Genomic DNA, 27,319 nt, shown 5'->3' with positions numbered 1-27,319 from the left:
ATTTCTGTCTTGTTGTTTTTTTAAGGTTACAACTTGAACACCCCCATTCTGCTGCAAAATATACATGCAAAGCAAGAGACATTCATTTATGCCTTTTAAAAAGCCTGTTGTTCCATCACTCAATAGCAAGGCCAAGGATGTGCTGATATCTTTGTGGCTCTCAAAAATAATGCAACAAATTTTTAGTGTGTATAGTTTGTTGCATTTGTTCTCAAGCAAAAATAAACTCATTTCATGTCAGCGTGTCTCTGTAGAGTCTCCTTAGAGTCAGAATCTCTATTTGCATTCAACAGAATGAGACATGAAGTGAAAGGTCACAACAGAGCAACTACTTTGTGTTAGCAATATGAAGAACTTGGTATACTAAACTTCTTGAGGCAATAAGCTAAGATAAATCACAGAATTAATTAGTAACTACTGTTGTATACCTGAACAATATGAAAAGCCACCAGTTCAGCAGGCACCAGTCTTCACAGCGGTATATTTTTCCTTGTTTGAAATTGAAAGGACAAACTGTATTACTTGAAAATTATTCTTTTAGCAAAAGAGTGTCATGCCTCAGATGGGGGTTTCAGTAGTTGCTTAGCAACAACAACAGCTTTTCCAAAAAGCATCTGTTTAGTACTCCTAACCAAAAAAAGTGTTGCACAGTGGACACAGGTGGTTGGTTAAGCTTTGTATGCAGTAGGATGCCTCTGAACAATACTGGTTTTGTTTTGTCACCTTTCCCAATAGAAAAGTTAAGCATGTTTTAGCCCTACCTGAGTACCACCTTTATAATTTAGAATTTCATAGATGATACAACACTTGTTTTTATAGCAATATTCACCGACAAGTGGTGTTGCAGCAATTTAACGCTCTAGAAAGAAAGAAAGAAAGTGACATATTTTGTCATTGGAGGGAACTCACTCCAACAAAATTTGTGCTCTGCATTTAACCCACCCAAGTGACGTGCACACACACAGCAAACCCGGGGCAGTGGGCGACCGCGTGCAGCGCCCGGGGAGCAGTGGGGGTTAGGTACCTTGCTCAAGGGTACCTCAGCCATGGACACCGGGACGGGGAATCGAACCAGCGATCCACCGGTTACGGGTCCGACACCCTAACCGCTGATCCACGACTGCCCTAATAATAATAAATATTATTGTTCAGAATCACTTGTTGGGTGAACATCCAGTTTTGATAAAACAGCCATTTGTTTGCTGTGCTGTGTCAGAAAATCTCAATGAGAAAATTCAATAAGAAACTTTTATTATGATTGAAAATCCCTGAGGCTGTAGATAACAAAGTGAATTAACACCTAACACTGTAATATACAACTGTTCACGTGGAAAGACAGATTGATTAGGAGGGTTTAACTTTACAGTAACAAATTAAGACAGTAGGAATAATAGCAACATGATGATGCTGGTATTGTGAATATCGGGCACACTTGTGGTTACAAATTTACACAAACTCCATAATGCATGGCTGGTTAATTCAATCAGCACTCATTTTAAGTGATATACCACCACTTTCCCCCATTTTCTTGTAGCCTTTGCTTTTAGTCTTCTATCAAAGGTAGGAAAACGAAGAAAGAAGTCAATTTTTTATTTGAAGCATAGGAACAAGAAACAGCTTGAACATGTGAAGAAAAAAGTGAGATTTTTTTATGATCCTTTAAAATTCCATGAATGCAGATGGATTGTGACCTACACCCATTTTTAAACAGAACAAAAAAAAAAAACACTCTGGGGTGTGCAAAAGCAGGATCGCCAGTAAACCATTGCTTCCTTTATTTGATTTTTTAACTTAAAAATGTCAAGTCAAGTCAAGACTGTCAAGAAAAACAGATCTCTGTGGCAAGCTGAATTGCTCTTTACACTGCTGAAAGACAAATGAAAAGGGAACACCTAGATCTTGCTGAGGCTGAGACAAAGCTCAGAGTGGTTTAACACAGTGGCTTTAGCAGCACTTTTTGCTCTTTGTAGCAAGACTCAATGACAGGCCTGTGACCTCTAGTGTGCACATACCTTACAAATTAAACCAAATTTAACCATCCCCCATTCTCTCACTGTGCTGGGTTTTATATTGTAAAGTATTTTTCTTTATTTGTTTATTCATTTATATTTTATGTGTGCGTGTAGCTGTGTGTTTAAAGCTTTATTTTACATACTTACTATCTTCAAATCTCTACAGTACAAACATTTATCACTGTAGTGGCCGTTCTGGTCATCATAAAAAAAAGCACATGCATCTTGAATCATCATCTATATAAGCCTGATCATAATCGTGTGACAGTGAAAATGAAGGTGTTTATAAAGGTGTTGTCTTTACGCCCCAAAAGGACAGCAATTAAATACTCCTACTCAAGCACTAATTAATAATACTAATTATAACTCAAGCTGTGAAGTACAATTTTTACATATTTGTTCTTTGCTTACTTTACTGTCGTTCCATTTTATGTTACATTATAATTCTACTACTCTACATTTCAGAGGGACATATTGCACCTCTTATTTCATTATATTTATAATTTACCATTTATGTTAAAATAGATGTTCTGCTTCTACACGATATGATGCAGTATCCGAGTGACACTAAGTATGTAAAACTGAATCCAAATAAACATTGTGTGCAGCACTCAAATGCTGCAGTGTATTGATCAGTTATATTTGAAATAATAATAATAATACCGTGAAATGAGCCATTCTGCAGAATGATTATTTTCTCATACTTAATGTAGGCTACGTTTTGCTGAATGACACTTCTGTACTTTTCACTAACTGGCAACTGAACTCTGAATTCAGGACTTCTATTTTGCAAAAGAGTATTTCTGCAATTTTCTATGTCTGTTTTCTTACTTTAGTAAAGGATTTGAGTACTTCTTCGAACGCTGCAAAAGGACCAAAACAAATTTCGCACTTTATTTCAACATCCTATAACATGTTATTCCTTCTCGGTGTATGGGAAGTGTGTAAAGAGCTGACTAAAATGCATGGGCTCGGGTGACATGAAAACATATTCCTAATACAGCCTCTCGCTCACATACGTACTAATGTATGTCGGCGTGATCTTATTCCTGTCAAGTCTTTATTAAGTATTGCGCTTTAATCTCCTCCCACCTGCATGCTAAGGTTGCGCGCTCCCGGTGAGTGAGTTTTATAGCAACTGTTGCCCAGTGAGGCAGCGCCACAGTCACCGTAGTCCTGGCGACTGTAACCCACCAACAACAACCTCTCGCTCCATCATTACCACCTCCTCCACCATCCTCATCTCATCAACCAGTCCACAGCTCAGGTTTGAATACATTTTTGACTATTTTTAGCCCCAAATGAAGTCCCTTTCTCGCTTCAAGGGATCATTTGGTGAAGGCGATGTTAATGCTATGGTTTACGTTTTGTCTGCTGCTGAATTAAGGCTCGGTGAATAGCTGGGGTAGTTTGCTAGCGAGGGTGTTTCTTTGTGACGTGGTAGCCTGCTTGCTAACGTTGCCTATAGATACCCACAGCTGTGAGAGGTCCTGCTCGCTAGCAGAAGCTAGCTATGTCCTCTCACGGGGTGCTTGGTGGCTAAAACTGACCCAAGCGTTGTCACTTGGGCAGAAAACGGGTTTTCCGTGTTTGTTTAAACTTAGCACGCTGAGTGGTAGCATAGGTCCGGGCTAGTCACTGATGCTAGCTGGTCAGCTGGGGCAGGAGCAGGTGTCTGTTGTTGCTAGGTTGCTAACCTTCTTACAATGCCTGTTGGTATCTCATATTTTGGCTGATGTTAAGGTCGTATTGTAAGTTTGTGTTTCGTGTGGGTCAAAAATCATGTTGATCATACAAAATCACTAACGTCGCTGTGCGGTGGAAAGTGCTGTAAGCTAGATTTCCTAACTGCTATTGACAATAGCTAAGCCATTACTTTCCCTTTTGTCTTATGGAGGAAGATAGCTTCGCTAGCTTTCCATCTGCCCTCTTTGTGGCATCAGATGGCTACGATAAGCCATCTGATAACACAAGGTCAAGTTTTGCAGTGATCAGGTTTGAACAAGAAAACATCTGCCCGATTATTATTAAAATACATTATTTTATCAGGAACCACTTCGGTTTTCTGTATTGCATATTCTCTAACTGTGCTGACAACATCAAGATCTATCCACCCTTATGCAATACAGATATGCTTCAAAATTCTGAACTATCAATTAAATATTACATTTTGTATTTTTGTCTATTAGTCTATTTATACTAGCATTTCTTTCGGTGGTTCAAAAAAGGGAAGAAGAAGAGTGTGTTCAATCCAGCTTGTCACTGGAGAGGGCATCTCTAGTCGTTAGTTAACATCTTAATATTGTGCCAGAATGATTTTAGGCCCACTTGAATTGAGTGGCGATATGCCATATTAAGTATCAAATAAGCTTTAGCCCCTTTCTTCTACACAGAATAGTAAACTTGCATTTTAGGATTCTTTAATACTGTGAGGGGGTCAAGTGGAGACTTGGTTTCTTAATGTTGCATCACAATTATTCTTGGGTCCATTGGGTTTCCTGTGCAGCTGCGACCTCTGATTCCCATTAGGTTTGAGAACAGGTGTGTGTGTGTGTGTGGGGAGAGGTGGGTGGAGGACAGGTGCACCTTTTTCTAGTAGTGGGACTCCTGACCATCTAAGTCTGTATCTGTATGTGTCCACCACAGAAAAAGTATTTAGTACTAAATAAAAATGTAATTGTCCATCCCTAGATCTTGGCTCTCTTTTCAGTTGTATGTCAGTTGTGACTCGTGTGTCCGTAGTTAGTCATGACCGTATGCCCTGTGTATGAGGAAAGACCTGTCATTGATATGCAATAGCCAGAGAAATTTAAACCAATTGGATCAAAATATCAGTTGTATAATGTTTACCCATACTATAGGTAAATAACCTGTGTTTAATCCTATAGTAAATATATGTAATTTGAATATATTGATCTCCTGGCATGTAAAACCTAAAATAGGCCAACAACAGACACCCCTCCCTACCAGGATGTTGGGAACTGCTAGTTATCAGATCATGTTACCACTTACCTGTAGTCCAGTAGCACAGAAATAGTACCATGCCACCTGCTGCTTGGATCCTGTTACATTTCCAATCACTTAAAGAGGGGCTGATTAATTCAATTATTCAGTCATCCATTTTCATGGCTTAGCAGAATACTGCATGTTTGGTTTGTTATTTGCCCCAGTCTGCCAGAAATAATGTATATTGTTGATGAAACAGGAGACTTAAAGGTCCTCTTTTTTCCTTCCTAAACCCACACCTGGCCATTAGGAAGAACAGGGGACATTTAGACTTGCTTTGGTAACCCATGTCACGTTGCATCAAGAAATTTTGGCACATTTGACATTTTCCAGTGGTCCTGTCAACATCTAAAAATGGATTAAATGCTGAACACTAGTTTTGCTACTTTGACTTCTGTTTTGTTTTTGGGTTTTTTTTCCAGAACATCTTGCGGTATCCCATATTTTGATGCAGTGATTTGACACAGTTTTCAGTTGCTCCCAGTTTTCTTTATGATCTGAAAACTCAGCTCCTAAATAAACAGAACTTTCCACACACCCCCAACACACACACACACATACACACATACACACAACTGAAGCTCCCAATTATGTCTTCTTCCACCTGTTTTCCTCCTGATTAGCACCTGATCACGCTGCTGTCTTGTCTTTGTTTTCATGTACTGTGTGTGAGAAACAAAATTAGTTTGTATTATACTTTTAAGCTTTGTTCACCAGCTTGTCTTTATTTACTCGTGTGTGTTCAACTCCTTTTTTTCATACGTGATCATTAGAGATGCAAATTATGGTTGTGTATTTTCTAGTAGCTGTGGCTGAACCTTGGCACTCTTTGCTCTTTGTTGCCTATAGTGTTAGCAGAAGGAATGGAGGGAAGAAAACGCAGGGCAAAATGTTGCCCTCCTTGGTGGCTTTTGTTCCTCTGTGTCTTTGTAGGGCTTGCACTTGCTCAGTGGAGCACAGTATTTAAGTGGGCCACAAGGGAGTGCCTGAATGGTGAGGCAGGAGGTGTATTTGAGTGTGTGTGTGTGTGTGTTTGTAGAGGGGGTTGGGGTGAGGCAATAAGAGTATGTTGTGATGCAGGGGCTCCTTCCCTCGATTAGATAGGCTCAGTTGGGGCCATGTACTTTAGCCTTCAAACTACACAGTGGAATATAAGTCTATATTTTCCTCTCTTCAAAAGCCCTTCTTTTAGCGTTGGGATGTAATGAGCTGAAGGCTACAGGTTGACTGTGGGTTTTGACATCTTTATCACTTTGGTAGCCAACCTGCACCCAGTTGTAAAGGAGTTGCTTGTGAGTCGTTGTATCTTGATCAAATGTGGAATCAGGTTTGTAATTTTTTTTTTTGGTAAATTATTTGTCATTATTTACATTGTCTTCTGAAAAATAAATATTTGTAGTTTATTTTTCCACAAGCCAAACCGCAGCCTGTCTAGCAACAGCCTGCTGACAGTGATAGTATATACACACACACATCCCCTCCCCAAGGTGTTGAAAATAGTCATGATAAAAGCAGAAGGCTTTGTGTTAATAAATGTCAGTGCCCCTGTATGTTTAAAGAAAATGCATATTTTTTTCCTGCTGCCTTGCTGTTACTCTCAGTGCACCAGAAGAGAGTGACTCAGCTTTGTAGTTCAACTTTCAGGTTAGTCACCCCAACATGAATAAAGTGATATCCTTCCTCCCCAGAAAGTGGCCTGTATGATACTGAAGATAAAGGGAAGGGACAGGCTTTCCCTGGAGAGAATCGAAGCTGTTTGGAGACCCAGCTTAATTAACCAGGAGAGGTTTGTTCATGGAAACTGTGATGGGGAGGAGCTGGCCTTCCCCTGGAAGTAGCGGGTGATGGTAGCCATACTATTATTAACTCACAAACACAGGCTCACCATCAGTGTCTCTTCACACTCTTATCTTCAAAATAGTTAATTTTATCCCAGATTAGTGAGTACTGTAGATGTGGTCTTAAATCTGTGATCTGTGTTAGAGCTCTTTTTGTAGTAGTAATGATACTGTCTGGGAAAGATATTTAAAAATTAAATAATTTGCCAGTTTTTGTGGTACCTTTTCTCAGTACTGTTCCGGATTTCCAAATTCTCAAGTGATGTTAAACCTGTAAAAGTGGGGACTGACAGACCTTTGGGAAACAACATCTATTTGGAGTTTGTTAAATATTAACTCGTTTTATGGCTGTGAACATGGAGACAAGACCATGTGTCACTGATGCATGAGGCTCTCAGTACATTGAGTACCACAAGGCAGAAACAGGTGCTTGGGTAAAGTTGCTCTTGAGCAGATTTAGTAGCATTGATTTGGGTAAAACAGAAGAGGTTCTGTGGTGAAACCTCATGTTTTCTATTATGCCAAGATTAGTGTCTCATTTAGGTATAGTTTATGTCCTTGTTTAACCAAACCATGTGGATAATTATTCGATTTACTCCGCTCTGTGCAAAGCTTTCATCATGTAATATGATAGATTTGTATTTTAATGCTATTGTAATATGTTCTAGACACATGTTAAAGATAAATTTTATACTTGTTATGCTTTTAGAAGATGACATCACTGACTTTTTGACTATTTCACTAGTTGTTATAAAGTAAGAAGAAAAACAAACTGAACTATACGCAGTTTTTTGCCTGTTGCGAGTTGTAAGACCAGAAAAATACAGACTTGTATTAGTAAATTTTCTCTTAGTGAGTTATCGATCTTTGATACTAGATGAGTATTAGCGCAATGATGTATTAAGATTGTTAATTATCTAACCACATTAAGTAGTTTTCTATTTTCTGTCTTATTTAGGCGCCATGCAGACCCCTGAAGCAGGCGCTGACTCCACCTCCACTGTCCCTCTTCAGACCACCGTGCCTGTCCAGCCTACCGGCTCCACCCAGCAGGTGCCTGTACAGCAACAGGTACACCCAGCCTGTGTGTGTGTGTATTCGTGTCTAAAAGTGTGCAGACTGTATGTGCGTGTTTGGGTGCATGTCAGTATTTCTCATTTCAATATGTGACTTAAGTCAGTTTGCAACTTTTGCAATTTCTCTTGCCAGGCCCAGACTGTTCAACAGGTTCAGCATGTTTACCCAGCACAGGTGCAGTATGTGGAGGAAAACAGTGGCGTCTACACCAATGGAAACATGTGAGTCAATCTGTTACCAAGCTCTGCTGTTGTGCCGCAGCACAAATATTAGCGCTAAGTCTCTGCAGCCTGTTCTTTCTCCTCTTAAGTCTCTTCAAGCCATCATTCATGTCACAAGCACATGATGTTGGTGGGAGTGCCTTCTTTTTTTCTTTTTTTTTTTCTATGTGTGTGTGTGTCTTGTTTTTTTTTTTCCTCACAAGTGTGCAGTTGTGTGTTTGATTGTGCTCAGTCACCTGAATATGACCAGAAGTAGGCCTGTCTTTTAAGTGCTGACGCTACGCCACAGTCCCCTTGGGTCTAAATAATGGGGATACATGCTGACAGCAAGCACAAGCTGCACACATACACTCACATCAGTGCATGGACACACACACACAAACAAACAGACATACCACATGTGCTAAGCTGCTGGTGGAAACACTCATGTAAGGGGTACAATCAGTACTTTGAAATATAAAATCATACAAACACCAAACTGCCTGACTCATGAGCTGAGTCAACATTGTATATTAGATTTATATTTAAAGGCTCACCCAAATCACATTGTTTAAATATATAAATAAATATTTGATGTTATTTTGAATTAAATTAACAATAAATTATGACAAATTGTGCATTCTGAATTATCTTCATTGTGATAGTGAGGACAGTGACACTGACAGTGTTTGACTGCATACACAAGCAGTGCCTTGCATAATTAAGAGACCACACTTAAAAAAATTATAATTATATTCCTATAAAACTAATAAATAACGTAACTAATTTGAAAGTTGCAATAAAAGTACACAACAATTCAGAACTCTCTTCTAACCTCTGTTCTGAACAGAAGAACCTACTCCTACTCAGAGCCGCAGCTGTATAGCCAGAACAGCGGAGGAAGCTACTTTGACACGCAGGGCAGCTCATCACAAGTGTCCACTGTGGTGACTTCTCATGGCATGGCCAACAACGGAGGAGGGGGCAGTGGAGGAATGAACATGAATCTGGCGGGGGGTCAGGTAATCAGCAGCAGTCCTGGGGCTTACATCATGGACAACGCTGGACCCCATCCTGCCACCCAGACTGCACGAGCTTCCCCAGCTACTGTAAGTTCATATCAGCCATTAACTTTTGTGTGTTTTTTGATAGCTCTTTTGACCAGTTTATCTAGGGACTTTCTGATAATTTCCACCTCATCCCTGTTTACCCACAGAATCCACAGAATTATTATTGCGCCTAAACTGTCTCCATTAGCGTTGATGCTTTGTCATACTTTATTAATCTATGCACTAGTTTGATCAAAAATGTAGGATGCCATTCTCTGTATTTGTGTCACTTTTTCAAATTTTCATTGTGTATACATACTACACATATGCCATGTTACAGAGAAAAGGCTTTTGTGTGTACCTCCTCCATGACTGTGTTTGGTGTACTTTGTCTCTAGCGACGATGTATGCAGTGCACTGTGAGGCTGTAGCCTTAGTCTCTGTTCTGATCAGACTAGTGATGTTCTCATTTTTACCCTCAATATTTAATGTTCAGCCCTGGATTTTGTATGCCTTTGGTGGAGAAGAAAGGAGGGGCTCAAATGTGAAAGACAGTTGTATTAAAATGGAGGATGTTTGGAGAATGTTGGACAAGAGTGGACTCAACCACTCCTCACAGCAATCCTACATTTGACAAAGTGCCTTGCTCTTTTGCTATAAACCAAAAGCCCAATTTGGTATTTTCATGTGGTCCTCGATAATGGCCCTATTTGGCAGGAATGTAGCAATGATGCTTGTTGACTGGCATTACTTTATGTGGATGTCAGTCATGGCAGCAAGTTTGAAACATCCAATAATGGCTATGCAAAAATGTGTACAAGGTTGCAAGGGCATTTTAACCTCTTAAGCAAAATAACAGCTCATCCTTGTCTAGCATAAATGATTTACTTGACAAGATAAATGGGCCCAAAAGATGGGCAGTATTTACTACTCAGGAATTGACTGTGGTATTCAACCTCAGTCATCTGCTCACTTTGCGTCAGTTTCACTATGTTTTCAATGCTTTAACATAAGATACATCAGATGAGTTTTGATGCGTATTCCTATTCATAAACAACACCAGTTAAATCAAACTGAAACACTCATTTGGCAGAAATACAATACAAAAAACATTTTGTATTTACTAGTGCCAAAAAATATCTAATTAGACTCCCCCACCCACCCACCCCATGAAATATGAACTAGCTTTTCAGCATAACTCTTGATGTGGACGTGCAGGTGTTACTAAATCATCTTGGCTCGCTGCCCCAGTCTTTTGTTTTTGTGATGGAGTCTGTTTTTTTCTATGCACATGAGAATTGTTGCAAGTGGATCTGTGCTGGTAGAATCTTGAAGAGTTGCGTGTCTGCCAGTGATACACAACTGATGTACTTAGTTGATCCCTTAGAGACTATGCCCCCCCCCCCCCCAAAAAAAAAAAAAAAAAAAAAGATTTTCCTTCACTGACAGATAGTCCTGCTCTGCTTGGGTGTAGTGGTGCTTGCTTTGGGATCTTTTCTAGGTTCTCTTTATTTTTGCTAGTGGCCACTAATGTGTCTACACCAAATCTTTATTTTGCTTTTGTTTTTATTTCCTCCTCTTACATTCTGTTGTCCTGTGCTTCATGGTTTATCAGATTGAAATGGCGATTGAGACGCTCCAAAAATCTGAGGGTTTATCCAGTCAGAGAAGCTCGCTGCTCAACAGCCATGTAAGTTGCTTTTACAAATGCTTGCCCTCGCCTTACCTTGACTTTTGCTAGAGACTCTCTCTCTTGCTGTTCTGCCTCTCTCAATTCTGAATATATTTAAGTTTGATTAGGTGCTTGCTGTTTTGTTGCAGTTTCTAATGGTTACTATTGCTTTAAATTGACTGGCTGCTATAGAAATGCTTTTGCAGAGGTGTGACGCTGCAGCATCAACATTACAGACCCTCAATCTGAGATCTTTCCAGACAGACTGTGTGGACCAGTATGTCAGTCTCTTTAGTAAATACTCATGTATTCCCTTATAGCTCCAGTGGCTGTTGGACAACTACGAGACAGCAGAGGGCGTAAGTCTACCACGATCCACCCTCTACAATCATTATCTGCGCCACTGCCAGGAGCAGAAACTGGACCCTGTAAATGCAGCCTCTTTTGGCAAACTCATCCGCTCCATCTTCATGGGACTCCGTACAAGGCGCCTTGGGACAAGGTTACCTTTTTTTTTTGATTTTCTTTTAAATAAGGAAATCTTTTCACTGTGGAGAATCAAGATTTTCATTGAATGGCAGTATGCTTGCCCATCACTTCTTACTGTTGGCATTCATCTAAACCCAGATCTATCAGATCATCATTTCTACTCTTCTGTCCCACTTCCTCAGCCATGTGAACTCTTCCTCACATTGAAACTCTGTGTTCACTTTTGTTTTTCATCATACAGAGGGAACTCCAAATATCATTACTATGGTATACGTGTGAAACCAGATTCCCCGCTAAATAGACTCCAAGAAGACATGCAGTATATGGCCCTCAGACAGCAACCTGTTCAGCAGAAACAGAGGTAACTCGGGCACACACACACGCAAACACACAGACGTGTCCTTGCTATGACACACGTTGCATGTTTTCTTGACACTAAGGCGAGCCATTTGATTTCAGGTTCAAGCCAGTGCAGAAGTTTGATTCTTGCTCTGGGGAGAATTACTCAGGTGGAGGCCAGCCACACCCTGGCGCAGCAGAGCAGACAGTCATTGCACAGAGCCAACACCACCAGCAGTTCCTAGGTCAGCTCCTGTTCTCTTTATCCAAATGTGTGGGTTGCACTGAAATGTACTGAATACTGTGTTTTTCAGGTTATTCCACAGTGCCGAATTTATTTATTTTTTGCTCCAACAGATGCATCGCGGGCACTTCCTGACTTTGTAGAGCTGGACCTGGGACAGAGCAATACAGAGAACATCAGTCCGGAGGATGTGAAAGCTCTCCAGTCCCTTTACAGAGAGCACTGTGAGGTTGGTTGAAGTGTATTATTGCTAACAAAGTAACCCCCCCTCAATGCTGTACAATTCATTTATGCAACAACAATATGTGTCTGTAGACATCGTGTCCTTGCATTCATTTATTGATTTGCTAGGGCAAGCTGCATTTCACCACCCCTAAATCTGTTCCACTTGTTTGCTATTAAGGTTTCCTCCTTACATATAAATATGTCTTAATCTCTCAGTGTATATCAGGATAGCCATTTATTAGTTTAATTTTATTTAAGCCCTCTTTAATTAGAAAAAGGCTGGGAAGGCGGAAAATACAGAATAGTTTTACAAATTTTGAAAAAGAACAAGTGTTTAAAGTTTGGCTGGATTCAGAGTGTGTAAGCTTTGGGAAAGGTCATGTGTGTTTATAGTGACAGAGATTTGTAAATGCCAGCGGCTGGCATTTTGGAGCAGAATTTTCTCTTCATTGTGTGAAGTTTTAAATCACATCTCTCCTAATGTCTGGAGAACAGCAGATCAGGTCATCCACAGGTGATTGTCAAAACCTTATGGTCTGACAAACAGCAGTTAAAGTCCGTTCACATATTTCAGCTTCTTTCCTCACATGCCTCTAGTGGTAGCTACTCGTTTCTGATAGTTTTGGGTTGGTGTGCTGAAGTTTTTAGATGTATATGTGTGAGATTTCTGCTACCACATCAATACATCAGTGAAAAAAGACAACTGACAATGGCCCAGATGGATAATGACCTTGCTCTCCACAGTTTTCAAAGGGACTATTACTTCTTTGGTTATTTCATAGTTCCAGTGAAAGCTATTCACATTTTTTTGTTTATTATTTGCTCTTTTTGCAGGCTATCCTGGACGTGGTTGTCAACCTCCAGTTCAGTCTAATTGAGAAGCTGTGGCAGACATTTTGGCGTTATTCTCCCCCTGACTCTGTAGAGGGAGCTACTGTAACAGAAAACAGGTGATGTTAGAATTAGAATTAGAATCAGCTTTATTGACAGTATATATATTTTTACATACGCACACCGGGGAGCATATTGGGGGGTTAAGTGCCTTGCTCAAGGGCACATCTGCTGGCTAATGGAGGGGGGGAGCATTTTTTCACATTAATCACTCCACCATACCCAAATTTTTCCTGCCCGTCCGGTAGGGGAATCGAAGCAGTGACCCTCCGATCACAAGCCGCTTCTCCAACCTCTAGGCCACGGCTGCCCCACCAAACAAAACAATTCATTACTGTCAAGCTGAATATAATACACAATGTACTAATAAAACTTTTGAATAGAAATATTTGCCTCCAGAACATATATAATCAGACCACATTTGAACTGAATTCATTCATTTCAGGATAATCTGAAAATTCAAAGATATTTTTCTAAATCTGGTTTGTTCGTTCCTTAGCAGCGTAAGTGAGATTGAAGCACGGCTCCCCCGTTCTCAGCTACTGGCGCTGTGCAGAAATGAGGCCGTTCTTAAATGGATGAGCACCTGTGACCATCTAATGTACCAGGCCCTTGTGGAGATCCTCATTCCTGATGTCCTGAGACCCATTCCCAGTGAGCCATAGTTACAGACACCTCTCATGTCCGTGTTTGCTTAGAATATCACAACCGTTAACTTGGCATTGTTGTTTTTGTCTTCTTGTTTGTTTTTCAGGTGCCTTGACTCAAGCCATTCGCAATTTTGCCAAAAGCCTGGAAGGTTGGCTCAATAATGCCATGAATGCCATTCCACAGAGAATGATCCAGACAAAGGTACATTTCCCGAATTCATCCAGAAGTGAAAATGCTACATGTCACAAGTCATAGTACTTTTACCTCAATGTATAATTGGTACCAGAGGGTAATAATAACTTGAGTGACTGTTTTGAAAGTGATGTGTACTTGCAGTAGATAACACCTGGGCTTTTTTGTGTGTTTTCTCCATTTGTTTATTTTTTTCACAGATTGCCGCTGTTAGTGCCTTTGCGCAAACACTGCGCAGATACACATCTCTGAACCACCTGGCTCAAGCGGCACGCGCTGTGTTGCAAAACACGTCTCAGATCAACCAGATGCTGAGTGATCTCAACCGTGTTGACTTTGCCAACGTGCAGGTCAGAACAGCTCTTTGTGTTTGGATATTCTGCAGTGGTGTTTTTCTTAGGGATGCAATTTCTTCTCTCTTATCTGCTCTGTCAACAGAACATATTTTTTCTGTACGTTCATTGGAGAAATATGAACCTCCAGTTCTTTCTCTGCATTGCTGTATAGGAGCAGGCATCGTGGGTGTGCCAATGTGAGGAGGGAGTTGTTCAGCACTTGGAGCAGGACTTCAAGGCCACACTACAGCAGCAAAGTTCTCTGGAACAGTGGGCAGCCTGGCTGGAAAACGTGGTCACTCAGGTGCTCAAGCCTTACGAGCACCGGCCCAGCTTTCCCAGGGCAGCCCGACAGTTCCTGCTCAAGTGGTCCTTCTACAGGTCTGCAAAAAAAAAAAAACAAGCTGAGACACTCTGAATGTACAGTACTGTTGAAGAGACAAAACACTGGCAATGTTTTGTTTTTCATGTCTCTGCAGTTCTATGGTAATCAGGGACCTGACTCTGCGCAGTGCTGCCAGCTTTGGTTCCTTCCACCTGATTCGTCTGCTGTATGATGAGTACATGTTTTATCTAGTGGAGCATCGTGTGGCCCAGGCTACTGGAGAGACACCTATTGGTGTCATGGGAGAGGTACAGCTGTAGCATTTTAACCTTATATTGTCTCCATATACACTACAGTGTATGACAGATGCATTGTCAGATGTGAAATGAGTTCTATCTGTTGATAAAATCATCCAAGAAGAGATGTTTTACGTAATTACAATGCAACATCTTGTTTAGATCAGAAAAACATTAAAACTGTGTGAACTAATGTTCTGTCCTTTTATGATGTTTGTCTCTGTTTTTAGTTCGACAGCCTCAACACCCTGTCCCTAACTAACATTGATAAAGGTATGTGGCAAAATGTATAAAATGCAATAGCATGATAATAGTAGAAAGAGATCCTGTTGTTGGTGTGGCTGTTAAGTAATAATCTCATTTTTGAATTCGAACGTGCTTGCTGCTTTTTTTGCATCTTCTCCAGCTGTGTGAGTCTTCCTCTAAGTGAGCTCTTGTGTCTATACCAGTGTTTTATTTATGTGCTCTGTTATCCTTTCTAGATGAAACTAGCGGGATGGACAGTGACTTAGAGGAGGACACGGAGGAGTCTGGGGAACCGGTTGCCAAGCGAGAGAAATCGGAGCATGAGGTGATCCAGGTTATCCAGGTCGGAGCATTAGAGGACGGGTCCCACCCTGTGGTGGGGGTCGTCCAGCCAGGTGTTCTCCACTCACTCCCCCAGCCCCCACAGGACCACACTGAGCACATACTAACCCCCTCTGTTGGTACTCCCACCATCCGCCACTGCAGCGCCACAGGCAACACCTACGCCTCCGTTTGAGTGTCTGAGGGCACGGCTGACCTTGTCTGGCCTATTTTTGCTATCTCGCTCTCCACATATCTTTCTCTCTGTAAGTCTAGATGTTTCCGTCTTTTTCATGCATTGTCTCCGTCTGCACTTGTGTGGACACGCTCACCTCTCCGGATCTAGCTCAGTCAGTGGGAGAGTGCTGAAATAACGATACTCTGGCCAACGTGCTGTTCGTGTCTTAGATTCTGGATGTGTCGTCAACCCCTAGGTCTGTGCTCTTATCACGATGCAGCAGGTGGAGGAGAAGGACCAATTTGACCCGTTGATACGTTTCCTGCCCAGGCGTGACTTGACGCCTCTGTCTGTCTGTACAGACATGTTTTATCATGAAGGAAAGTTAAACTTTTTCAAACTACTGATGTCTCAGAGCTCAAATCCATGTCACTAGTCCCAATGGAGCAAAGTCATCTATTAACTCAAGACCTTCGCCTATTGTAAATAATTTTGCTGTACTTTCAATTGGTATTACCCAAAACTCATGGTGCTATCATTGTTTGTTTTTGTTTTAATTTCCACGTATTCCTCCCGATTTTATTGTGGCTTATGTCAACATGCATTCCAACTGCTGATTAACGTTTGGCTGAACAAAATATTTTTCAATATGTAGCTAAAAAAACAAACAAACAAAAAAAAAACAACAAAGGGATGATTTTCTATGTATGTCCTATATATACTATCTAAAAGAGGATCATGGGCCAGTTTTTTTCTGTTCTGTTTGAAAATTATATGGTAGCCACTTACTGATAACCACGTATAGATTTTAGCCACAAAAAAAGAAACCCCTAAAGAAATACCTATGCTGCTACTTGTGTGTATATAAAAATGAGATTGAGAAGACTGGCTGTACAAAAACCATTTCCTCAGTGCTAGCTTTTCTATGCACTCCTGTGCATAACGCTTTAGATGCTCTGTAGTGCCGTTTATATGACGAGCTGTAATCTTGAAAACAACTTACTGGACATGTTCCCCTGTTTTTTGCAGTTTCTGTCTTAATGAAATTTCTTAAGTTCACGAAGGACCAAAACCAAACCAACAAGAGGAAGCTAAGAGTGAGCCATCTGGGCCACCCGAGAGCTGCTTCCTGTCCCACAGTGCCATGTTGCAGAGCAGAAGGAATGTCAGGGATTTAATGTACCTCGGCTTTATCATAGTGCCTTATCCTTAAATGCAGCTGTCCTTGTAGTCCTGACTGTGTGCTGTAGAGAGCCCACAGCCCCTCTGCATCATCCCAGCCACAGATTTGGCTTTCTGGTGACTCGTGGCTGGATTTGGGCTGGCTCATCAGTGTTGAGACCAAGGGATGCAGGCACAGACACACCCGTCGTTTTCTCTGGATCAGCTCTGTCAAGCTTATTAACTATCTGAATCGTGGTCTTTAGCCTTGCGTCTGCCCTCACTCTGCCCTCTTGAGGCCTATTCTTGCATTAGCCTTTGTTATCGGGTGAAGTGTGAGTGTGTGTTTGTTTGTTTGTGTGCTTGCGTGTATGTGTGAGGCAACACGGATGCATAGGTCCGCACTGTGTTTTTATGTGCATGTGTACAAGTGTATATAAGCCGGTGCGTCTGCATGTTTGCGTGTATGTGTTGGAACACATCCATCAGTCACCCTACCTCAAACCAGTGGTGCCAGCCCTTTGACGCGTGCAGCACAGTCACCAAACCTTATTGCACACACACACCACTGTACTGCACAAATCTCAACGCGATAGAGAAAAACTGCATTGCTTTTCTCTCACCTCTGATACGTTTTCACTTCAGTTTTTAGCCCGTAAAATGCTTTCATCCTTTGTTCCCTGTTTAAAGATCATCTTTGTACAGCGGACCAAAAGTAGATATTTTGTGATATTCAAAGAGATATATAGATATATATGTATAGTATATATAATGATGATACACTACTTATATTTGTTGCTTTTTATGTGATTGATCTGATTGTTTATATGTGATTGTTTCTTTTGGTAGCTCCTCTGTAATTAGTTCATAGACTGTGAAATGGGAAAGGCATGGGATTAACTTCTGATTCATTAGACTGCATCTATACTTGAACTGTTATAGCCTTCTATGTCGTGGAGAATATTGAGATTAATCCTCTAAATAGGAACATTTTGTTAAAAATTTTTTTCATTACCTTTTTCATGCTCGTTGAAATGGTCTGAACCATTTCTCTGCAGAAATGTTTATTTATTGATATTTATTGTGAGGTTTTACGTTTGTTTTGTATTTTGATCCATCACAACATATTGAAATGGGTATTGTTAATGAATTATACCACTACAAACAACAGACCTACTGTACAGGAGGACCAACTTTTCTTGTTTTGTTTGTTTTTTCTTTTTAAGTCTTATATGGGGTGGGGGGGGGGCATTGTATTTGCTGTATTCACAATTGTTTAGGTTCTATCAGTACTCAAAGAAATCCTTTAAATAGTGAGCAGAATCTTTGACATTTGCATTGATTGTGCCTGTGTACAAAACATGTGAAGGAGAGTGGGGGAAGTGCAAATCCTGCACATCATTTACCTTACTGGGTCATAGGACTTCTCATATGCGTTTTGTTATGTCCGTCAAAACCAGAGAATCGAAAAAGTCTATTCTGGCATCGCTGGAGACACATTTCTCGTCGTTTAAACTCACGGTACACATCTCATACTGTAGCCTTACCCTCATCCTGCTGGCTTGAAATATCTGGCCTACCACATCAAGGCATGAAGTGCACACAAATCTGGCTTTCTTCATTTTGTTGCTTGAGGACAGTTAGACAAGCCTGCAACAAAAGGTCAATGAACTTTAAGTAGCTGGAAGTTGAAAGCCGGAGGCATTTTACGTCAGTCTGTGACCATAATCAACTCGCATGATAGATGCTCCATGGCTCTTGGTATTGAACAATTTGAATATAAGTTGTAAGAACACTGAGAAAGTAATGAAAACATCCAATGAAAAAACGAGTTTACAAAAATCCAGATCGTCTCTTATACTTTCTCCAGACCTGCATATAAATCTGTGTTCTCATCATAAATACCTCTCGCTCAATAGCTCATTTAACTGACGCCACCACTCACTGAAGTTTTGAGATTGAACTGTGAAAAGTGTTGGGGTTTTGTCTTTGACTTTAAAATTTGAAATCGTGTGTACCAGTTAGGAATGAAGGTTTTGTGCGATATTTTTTCTTCCCCACTGCTTTTTTTTTTTTTTTTTCACCCTTTGTTTCACTGAATTACTTTTATAACATAAACCTCAGCTCCCTTGTCATATAACTTTGTAGATGTAAACTTTCATTATTTTTGTGCCTGAAGTGAAAATGGCTTATAAATTTTTTGTTTGTTTAAATCTTAAACTTGTGCTTTAGGGTCATAAGTGCTTTCTGGTTTTGCACGCCTACCATGTGCTGCTAGAAATCGTTTTTGTCTTTGTCCCCCCCCCCCTTTTACATTTCTTTACATTAAGCGTATGTGCCAGGTAGTGATGTAACTTTCTGCAACTCAAAGTTTGCCTGGTCAACACTGGACTGATGCTAATGCTGCCAACACAATTGTACTTTATTTCTCTGTGTCTTTTAAATTGAGAAGTAAGATTGTTTTGTTTTGTTTGTTTGTTTTTTGTTTAAACAGCTGTTTGCAAATGAGCCCGTTTCCAACCAGAAAATGGTTATTACAGAAGAAAAAAGAAAAAGACATAAGCTATTCCTTAACTTGTCATAGGAGCAGAAGCTAAGAGATGTCTCTTCACCTGGACAAAATGGCAGCTTCACTGACCCATAGCAGACTCCAGTGCCTTTAATTTCACCCCGGCCAGAGCAGATGGCCTGGGTGACTATTGGGTCTCTGGTGGGCTCCAGATCGAGGCTATCAGAGCAGACATTTTATTGCACAGGTGCTGCCACTGAGAAGACACCAGGGTTGAGGAAGCATAAAGACCTGTCCTCAAACCGGACTATTAATTATTTACTGGATGTGACGCCACACACACACACACACACACACACACACACACGCTCTCATATTTCGTAGTTTACACATGCTAGACGACCTGCAGACGGCTTTTTATTGTATAGAACTGGTTAATGAACAAGGAGAGTTACTGTAAGTGAAAACACTCTCTTCTGACTTTTCTCATGATCGTGATTTCTTTTTGTCAAATGATATTTTCTGAATGCTGTGACCTGTTTGAGATTTGTATTTGGATGTTTTCAAGTGCCATTTGACAGTCTAGTGAGTCGTGGCCATCTGTAGCACGCTCTAATGCAAGCACAAGCATTTGGCAGTGGCATTTGGGGAAGGTTTTTTTTTTTTTTTTTTTTTTTTCTTTTGATTCACCCAAGACAAAAATATGTATATATATCAAAAAAAACTGAAAAAGTATATTTATTTGTGTCCTAATTATTTGATTTGTTCTTTTGGTGAACATTTTATCAGATATGTTGGCTAAAGTGCTTTTGTGATTTCTTTTTCCTCTTTTTTGGATAATGTAATGTATCTGATATAATATATACACACTAATTTCATGTGACTTTCTTTTTGTGTGCCATTAAGTTTTCTTCTCAAATTGGCAAGCAAACCAATGCGTGTAGGGTGATTTGTATTGTGTATTTTACATAAAAAACAAGGACAATTGGGGGACTTTTATATTTATAAAGACATTATCATTTAGTGTGTCGTATTGATGAATATAGAAACTATTAAAGACACATGTAGTTTGGTTTTCTGAATATTTCAGATCTCAGCTCAGGCTAGCTTCTTAGTGTTGTTTTCTTAAAATTTGTGACTTGTCTTTGCAGTAATAAACGTTTTCTTGTTGAAAGTCAGTTGTTGTTTCTCATAATTTTGACTCAATAGGCCGATCAAATTCCAAACTCTTTCACAGCTGCATGTTAGCCCATTAAATTTTATTTAACCATATTCATACATATAAACACCAATATCATTCAAATTCCATAGAATGTATGACACAACTGCAAAGATTCAAGATGAGTATGAGCTTGCATTTCCTCAAAATTTTACAGCATTTTTTTTTTTTTTTTTTTTTTTAGCATTCTCAATTATGACCAGAGTGGTTCATCACTGTAAAGGTAGCAAAAGAGTACAAAATATTGCAACAGTTTTAAGTAAACGGAGCTCCAAATACCAAAATATTGTTTGATCAATAGTGCTGAGCAAAAACAAAAATCATTTCCTTGATAATTAAAACCAGCCATTTATAAGCGACATAACACTGAAATGACTGCAGTACCATAACCGTTTTTACTTTTCATAGGGTATATTTGGCATCAGTATGGCTTAAACTTCCTCTCACAGTTCATTCCCCGCCTCCTTTACTCAGCTGTTGTCTGGAATACATTACATTATGTGTCATCCAAGTAATATTTAAATTAAAACAAGTGACGGTAAGCCATCTTAAAAAGATGCCCTAACCAAACATCTGTCTTTTGAGTATCAAAGATTCACCGCTTAAAAGGTGGTGATTTAAAGGTTAACTGTAATCTCATGAATCATACTCAACATGTTCCAAACAGTCATCGTTTGGCCAGAATAGAGTGAAACCTACCTTTCAAACCTATTGTGTTTGATACTGAAAACGTCAATATAGGGCAAACACTCCGAAGAACATTTTTCATGGATCCCACCAAGGTCATTAGCAAGAAAAACTTTTCAACTATACTAACTGATCATATGGATACAAGTAGCCACACATACTATGAAACAAGACAAAATACTTAAGCAAATCAATAAAGTGCTAATGGATACTATGTGGGCACCTAATCAAAAGAAAGACAACTGCAAATAATATTACAGAGATTTGATGTAATAACCTTTCGAAAATATTTTATCATTACAATGAAACATTGGGTTTGAAAAATCTCAATAGAAAACCTCAGCCTTGACTGCTGGTGGAATAATGGAACAGTGTTAAGGTGTTGATGAAGCTAGAGTCAGCTAAAATGGGCTTTTCAGATGCTCTTTATGTCAATTAAAAACAACTATTCAAAAGGGGAATATAAACCAAAAAACATTAAACAAGGACTGTCAGCATTGAAATATATTTAAGACTGCATTTTACAAAAAACATGAGTAATGTATAACATGATTTTACACAAATGTCATCTGTGGGGTGGGGGGAGGGGGGAGCAGTGCTTCTGTGGCTTACATGAAGCCACAGAAGCACTGGGAAGCCAATGAAGGAGGACTGGACTGGCAGTATACTCCAACTGAGATCACATTTAATGTGTTCAGACACTGTGCTCAGCTTAAGTGGCTTAAAGTCCAATAGTTTTCCCCACAAAACTGTAAATGCAACACTCATTGTTACATACCCCACACTCTCATGGTGATGCATTTCCTTTGTACGGCACATCGATGAATTAAATACGTTTTGCATTGTTTAATCCCAGTGTGAACATGTTCGTTAACTCATATCCGCGCGTGAGTATATTGGTAAGCAATGTTAAGTTTTGAGACTCACCGAACTTGAAAATGTGGAGGCTCAGTCAGTATACTGCCAACTTCTTGCCACACTGGATATGAGACAGCACTGTGGTTGGATTACACTGCCAGGCTTTTTGTCCTTGTTCCTACAACCTACTCGGCATCCCTGTCGTTGCAGTCCTCCTTCGGCACTCCCGGCCTATAGGTGAAGTGGTCTGTTAAAAGTACAGTCTGTTATTATTTTTGTACAGTTTTTGTCTTTAACTCAGTCAAGAGGCTGAGGGTCAGCTATGGGCATGGTGTGCAGAACTTCATCCAGCAGCTGTAGGGCTCGGTGTAAATGGATCTCAATCCAGCAGGGTGTCTCTTTGATGCTTTGCCGTGGGTAGTCAGGCCCCCAGCCCTTCACGAAGCTCATCCGCAGGATGCACAGCCTGCGCAGGTCATCAACCCCAATGCCTGCAGCAGCAGACAGACCTGCAGGGTAATCACAAGCAACTTTTAGATCGATGTGGCACAACAGGACAAACTCTGCAGAAATATTAGCCGATTTAATCTTACAATAGAAGTTGGTATTTGCTCACAATTACAGTTTGCTCTAAAGAAATAACTTGACTGAAGTTTTCAATTATATGAGAAAACATACATAGAGGAGCAGTGCACAGTGCAGTTAAAATTTTTCCACCTCCTCTAAATTTTTAACATAAACACTTCATGGAATCTAACAGAAATCTTGAAGACTTTTGTCAAACACATGCTGTGGCCAATTTGTCCTTTCTGCAAACAGGTCCAGGTGCCTTCATTTGTTCACACTAATGCACCTGTTTAAGTCTAAGTGCAGCAGTAAGAACACTTACTGATGGCAGGGGCGATGCCTCCCACAGAGCCTGGCCCTGGAATGTTCCCAGCCACGGCTGCCGCTTGGGCTGCAGCTGCTGCCTGAGCTGTCGCGGCCTGCTGCTGCATCTGCCTGTGGCACTGACGCAAGTCGAACACCTGGAAGGGGACAAGACAAACGTTTTCTGACAGTACATTTAATGAACACTTAAGCATTTGACTGTGCGGTTTAATGTTAACTTGACTAGGTTTATAACCAGTCAGGGTTGGATTAACATTTATATGTGGTCAAAATTTCCTTAAACAATACAACTAAAAACATTAGAATAAATTGTAGGATTCTGATACCAGTTAGTGTTTTCATGCTTTTCACTCTCTGACTGTTGTGCTGCAATCTCACCTTGATGTAAGCACTGGGGTAGATCTTGTGAACTGCATCTCCGGGGGCACGTCCAGCCTCGCGATCAAGGTAATAACTCTGCACAAACACTGCATGATCACTCAAACAGCGCACCCAGACATCTCCTTCACCTTTGCACTCCAGCTGCACACCTTTGCCAATGTGGAGCCTATGGACACAAAGGTGGGGGAAAAAATCCTTGGTAAACACAGTTATTTAAGACCATTAGGCATTCCTGTCAATCACTTACCATACCTAGAGACATGTAAAAAATGACGTCCTTGAATTAACTACAGGATGACAAAGCTCCAATTATGTGCTTTAGTACCTGGCTCTCTCTATGTTCTCTGTTCTGTGGACATTGCTCAGCTGGCCCAAGCAGAAGCGATCCCCTCCCGAGGGATCCACGTAGCCATCCACAGTCACTATCGGACATGTCGATGGGACCTTAAATGTCTCCCCGACCTGGACATCCATCTCAAAGTATGCAATGGAGCACCAGTATTCTGGAGCTGGAACAAACCATCAAGTAACCTCAAGTCAAAAGGACTGTGCAAATATGTTAAATATGTTAAATATTTGGACTTAAATATTGGATCTTCTCTCTGCTGCTTGACACTCACCAGGGTGATTGGATATGGGGGGCTGAAAAGCAATTTCACTGGTAACAGGCCCTGCAAGAACATTTGATATTAATTTTGAAACAATTTTGAATTCAAACAACTTTTTAAGATGTGTGCTTGTATTCAGAAATGAACACAGATCTCAAAGTAACCACATTTCATAAAATGTCAGGGGTAAAGGTAAGCTTTAACCACAGTACATAAGGCGTTAATATATCTAAACATGAGAAAGTCCGCTGGAGAATACTAATTAGATCAGGTGCTGCTGTCACTTTTACACATTTTTCAATTCAACTTCTACATCTGGTAACTTCCTTTAATACGGACATCAGCTTAGGAGATCCCACTGAATAAAATACTTACTAAAATGCTACTAACTACTAAATACTAATAATACTACTAACACTGAGTCCGTCATTAAAACTTATATCTGAAATGCCCTATCCAAGAATCAGCAGTGAACTAACAGACCCCTGCTTTTCAGAAGTTAATGTCCTCTAGCCACAACAGTTGATTTTAACCCAAATAACTCAGAAGAAATCATTACACTAATAGTAAGTTATCATCATCCACTTGAAAGAAGTATATTTATGAGTTAAACAGATATTGAAGTCTGTATGCTATTAGAAAGGATAAGGACTATTTTAAGGCTTGGCGTGAGTTTTGTAGAACAGTTTCTATGTTTTCTATCCACTCACAGTAATGCCCTGTATGAGGCATGGGTGGGTGATGCTGTAGATGCCCGTTTTGATGTTGAGGCACTGCAGGGGTGAAGCTGCTGTTTCTGTTCCAATTGGGGTTAGGATCTGTAAACATAAATTGAAAACAGTTGGGATGTCAAATCAGTATGAACTTGAAGCCTGTGTGGCACTCCAGCTCTTACAGCTAAATACTTAAAATGGGTGTTTACTGCATTCAAAAAGAGCACAGAGTGTATATTCTGTATATGCATTCACTACATAGTGTCTCACTTGAAGGTCCAGCACTGATGGTAGAGAACGCAGAGGTTGAAGCTGAACTGCTGCCCTCCGGTGGGGGGAGTAAAGAGGGGCTGCTGAAGGTCTCCTGTGGACCGGGCCTTGATGGGGGATGCTGAATAGTCTGCAGGTGGCTTTCAGAGCTTGAGTGAGATTGCTGGTTGTCATAGTCATACTCATCTTTCACCAAAAGTGGACCTACATGAAAACAAGAGACATAGGTAAGACTGTTGGATATCCACAAAGTCTTCAACCAAAAAACAAGAGAACTTTGGCTCTTCCTTACCCGAACTTGAGAGAGTCAGTCCTGATAAGTCTGCAAAAAACATAGATAAGAACCATCAAATCACCAAATCATTTTACATAGGACAAAATTCTGAGTAAGAATTAAAACATGGACTGTACATGGACAGATTTGAAGGGGCTAAATCAGCTTAAAAATACACCAACATACATTAACAATCCTTCAGTGGGCCTGTTGTATCATTCTATAGTTCACAATAACCTCACACAATGATACCTAGTTGAAATCTAGGTGATCTTTACTTACCGATTCCTGGAGAAACAACCCTCTCGTAGTGGTATGGGTTAACACAAACATTGTCACATTTCAGGTCAAAGGCATACTGGCAATATTTCACGTGTTTTAATTCATTCTTGTGTAGATCAGGCCATCGCCACAGCCGGGCATAGACAACATGGGGGAAACCTTTACGCCCTGCAACCTAAAGTACAGAGAGGAAGATCTAATGAAATAGGTATGGCCCCTGTGTCATCTCTCACAACTGTCTCTAACAATTATAAGAAATGTAACACTAAAACAACTATATCTGCGATCATATACCTGTAGGCGTCCATCCAAAGTTCGCTGTATGGTTACACACTTGCTAGGATGAGCTCCATTCGTAGTGATGGCTGTGATAAGGGAGTCCAGCTCATCCTTCTTCTCCTTCAGCTTCTTGACAAGACTCTCAATAGCTCGCTTGGCAAAGCTTTCACTCTCTCCTCCCTGTCGATGGCACATCAGGCTATGCACGATGCTCAGGCAGGCATCATTACTTGTGGGAGTGTTTGTGATTGACATCTTGCTCCTTAGGTTTCAACCTTGGGGAGGCTTTCCAGTTGTATCCTGTATGTCTTGGCCAGCAGAAGTGTCAAGGTTAAAGTAATGTTGATTCAATGTTGCCAAACCTCTCAGCAACCTAAAACAGTCAGAGCACAGTCTTATGACTGAAAGTTCAGATGGATATTTTCACATCACTGCATTAAAGCTCACATTCATGCATGCAGAAACTCTCAATGGTCGCCATCTGTAAATATGGCCATTAGCTTAAAGCTTGAACAAAACATTCTAATGGCACCAAAGCCTGGAGTGGGTTGATTATATTAACAACAGGATAAAACTAAAATTAGGTTAACATAAGGCTTGGCGTTATTTGAGTATTTTCACCGCAAACGTTGCTAGCGTTAGCTTTGTACCAGGGCTAACGTCAATATACACAGGTAATGCATCTTTCCCAACAATGCCTCAGTACTATGCGACCCATCCTGGCCGAACTGTTCAGTTATTACTTGCAACTACTGAAATGAATACACAAAATTGGAATTTATTATCGTTACGAGCATCAAGTTAGCTGACATTACCCAGCCGATGTTAAGTGCTTCTGTTGGCATTAGCCATCACTGAACTTACCGTAAATACAGTTAGCATTAGTTAGCCAACGCTAGTTTACAAATCACTCGTCTTATCATTGCCTGAATCAAACACACACTGATATTGGTACTTACTGTGATTTTCTCACCGAGGAGCGTTACACCCAGTGGAGGAAGACGATAAGCGAGCGACTTTAGCAACCGAAATGTTGAAACGTTACTTAGCGTTACCGTTAACAAGTTAGCTTGCGTTAATGTTATTCTGGTTAGCTTGCTAGCACATACGCTAACAGCTAATGCTACAAGACCTTAATGAACTTCACGCTAGCTCGATTCTCGCTTCTATGATTGCCCGAATCAACTACCCCGAGAAATGTTATAATATCACATCGGCTAAACGGCCACTCGTTGGTCTGTTCGCCTAATTATCCTAGTTATTAAAAATTACATAAGCTAACAACACGCTTACTGGATGGCTAGCCACGAAAATAAACAAAAAATTCCTCTCCACCCACCACGCTCCAAATGCGTGTAAGCGTAAAATGTGACAGGCGTGGCGCTGTTGTTTATCTTTTTAATACACAAAAAAGCCTACTGATTGCAAGCCCATGCCAATATAGCACACACTTTTTGAGTGATAATCACTTTTTTACATCCATCCAGTTCATTTATTTTGATCATTTGTCTCACTGTGTTCTGGACTGTATGTGTGCCAGTTTTGGGATGCACGACACTATGTTCCAGTTTATCTGAAGACTATCTCCTGTTTTTCAAATC

At 40.4% G+C, this 27,319-nt stretch overlaps 2 protein-coding genes across 3 annotated transcripts; one reads left to right on the top strand and one right to left on the bottom strand.

Annotated features, from left to right (window-relative positions):
* Window positions 1–1,409: 1,409 nt before the first annotated feature.
* On the top strand, window positions 1,410–20,434 carry rfx3 (regulatory factor X, 3 (influences HLA class II expression)). Of its 2 annotated transcripts, XM_046374400.1 has the most exons (18): window positions 1,410–3,279; window positions 6,707–6,804; window positions 7,815–7,927; window positions 8,066–8,154; window positions 8,984–9,242; window positions 10,798–10,872; window positions 11,175–11,356; window positions 11,585–11,704; window positions 11,803–11,927; window positions 12,040–12,155; window positions 12,986–13,101; window positions 13,542–13,696; window positions 13,797–13,894; window positions 14,086–14,235; window positions 14,393–14,601; window positions 14,700–14,853; window positions 15,072–15,114; window positions 15,324–20,434. In XM_046374400.1, exons 3-18 carry the CDS (start codon window positions 7,820–7,822, stop codon window positions 15,602–15,604), a joined length of 2,280 nt encoding a protein of 759 aa, XP_046230356.1. In that variant the 5' UTR covers window positions 1,410–3,279; window positions 6,707–6,804; window positions 7,815–7,819; the 3' UTR covers window positions 15,605–20,434. The 2 variants fall into 2 exon arrangements, with proteins under 2 accessions (XP_046230356.1, XP_046230355.1); XM_046374399.1 differs by lacking the exon at window positions 6,707–6,804.
* Window positions 20,435–20,498: 64 nt separating this feature from the next.
* smad4a (SMAD family member 4a) lies at window positions 20,499–27,085 on the bottom strand. The gene is made up of 11 exons (XM_046374401.1): window positions 26,678–27,085; window positions 25,734–26,091; window positions 25,440–25,614; window positions 25,176–25,205; window positions 24,884–25,087; window positions 24,611–24,718; window positions 23,913–23,963; window positions 23,618–23,801; window positions 23,290–23,458; window positions 22,910–23,048; window positions 20,499–22,529 (listed from the first exon to the last, which is right to left on the bottom strand). The coding sequence occupies exons 2-11, from the start codon at window positions 25,971–25,973 to the stop codon at window positions 22,318–22,320; spliced, it is 1,512 nt and encodes a 503-aa protein (XP_046230357.1). The 5' UTR covers window positions 25,974–26,091; window positions 26,678–27,085; the 3' UTR covers window positions 20,499–22,317.
* Between the last annotated feature and the right edge of the window lie 234 nt (window positions 27,086–27,319).

Source organism: Scatophagus argus, chromosome 20, assembly GCF_020382885.2.
Source record: "Scatophagus argus isolate fScaArg1 chromosome 20, fScaArg1.pri, whole genome shotgun sequence".
Taxonomy (NCBI): domain Eukaryota; kingdom Metazoa; phylum Chordata; class Actinopteri; family Scatophagidae; genus Scatophagus; species Scatophagus argus.
The sequence above is the reverse complement of the archived record's forward strand: the minus strand, read 5'-3'. Positions and strand labels throughout refer to the sequence as shown.

Bases quoted from the DNA above. Each gene is read 5' to 3' on its own strand.
- smad4a (XM_046374401.1), bottom strand. From the start codon at position 25,973: ATGTCAATCACAAACACTCCCACAAGTAATGATGCCTGCCTGAGCATC. The intron at 23,459-23,617 runs GTACTAAAGCAC...TTGTGTCCATAG, and splicing joins GAGAACATAGAGAGAGCCAG to GCTCCACATTGGCAAAGGTG. The intron at 23,049-23,289 runs GTGAGATTGCAG...GTCCCCTTCCAG, and splicing joins ACCCCAGTGCTTACATCAAG to GTGTTCGACTTGCGTCAGTG.
- rfx3 (XM_046374399.1), top strand. From the start codon at position 7,820: ATGCAGACCCCTGAAGCAGGCGCTGACTCCACCTCCACTGTCCCTCTT. The intron at 13,895-14,085 runs GTACATTTCCCG...TTTTTTTCACAG, and splicing joins AGAGAATGATCCAGACAAAG to ATTGCCGCTGTTAGTGCCTT. The intron at 15,115-15,323 runs GTATGTGGCAAA...TATCCTTTCTAG, and splicing joins CCTAACTAACATTGATAAAG to ATGAAACTAGCGGGATGGAC.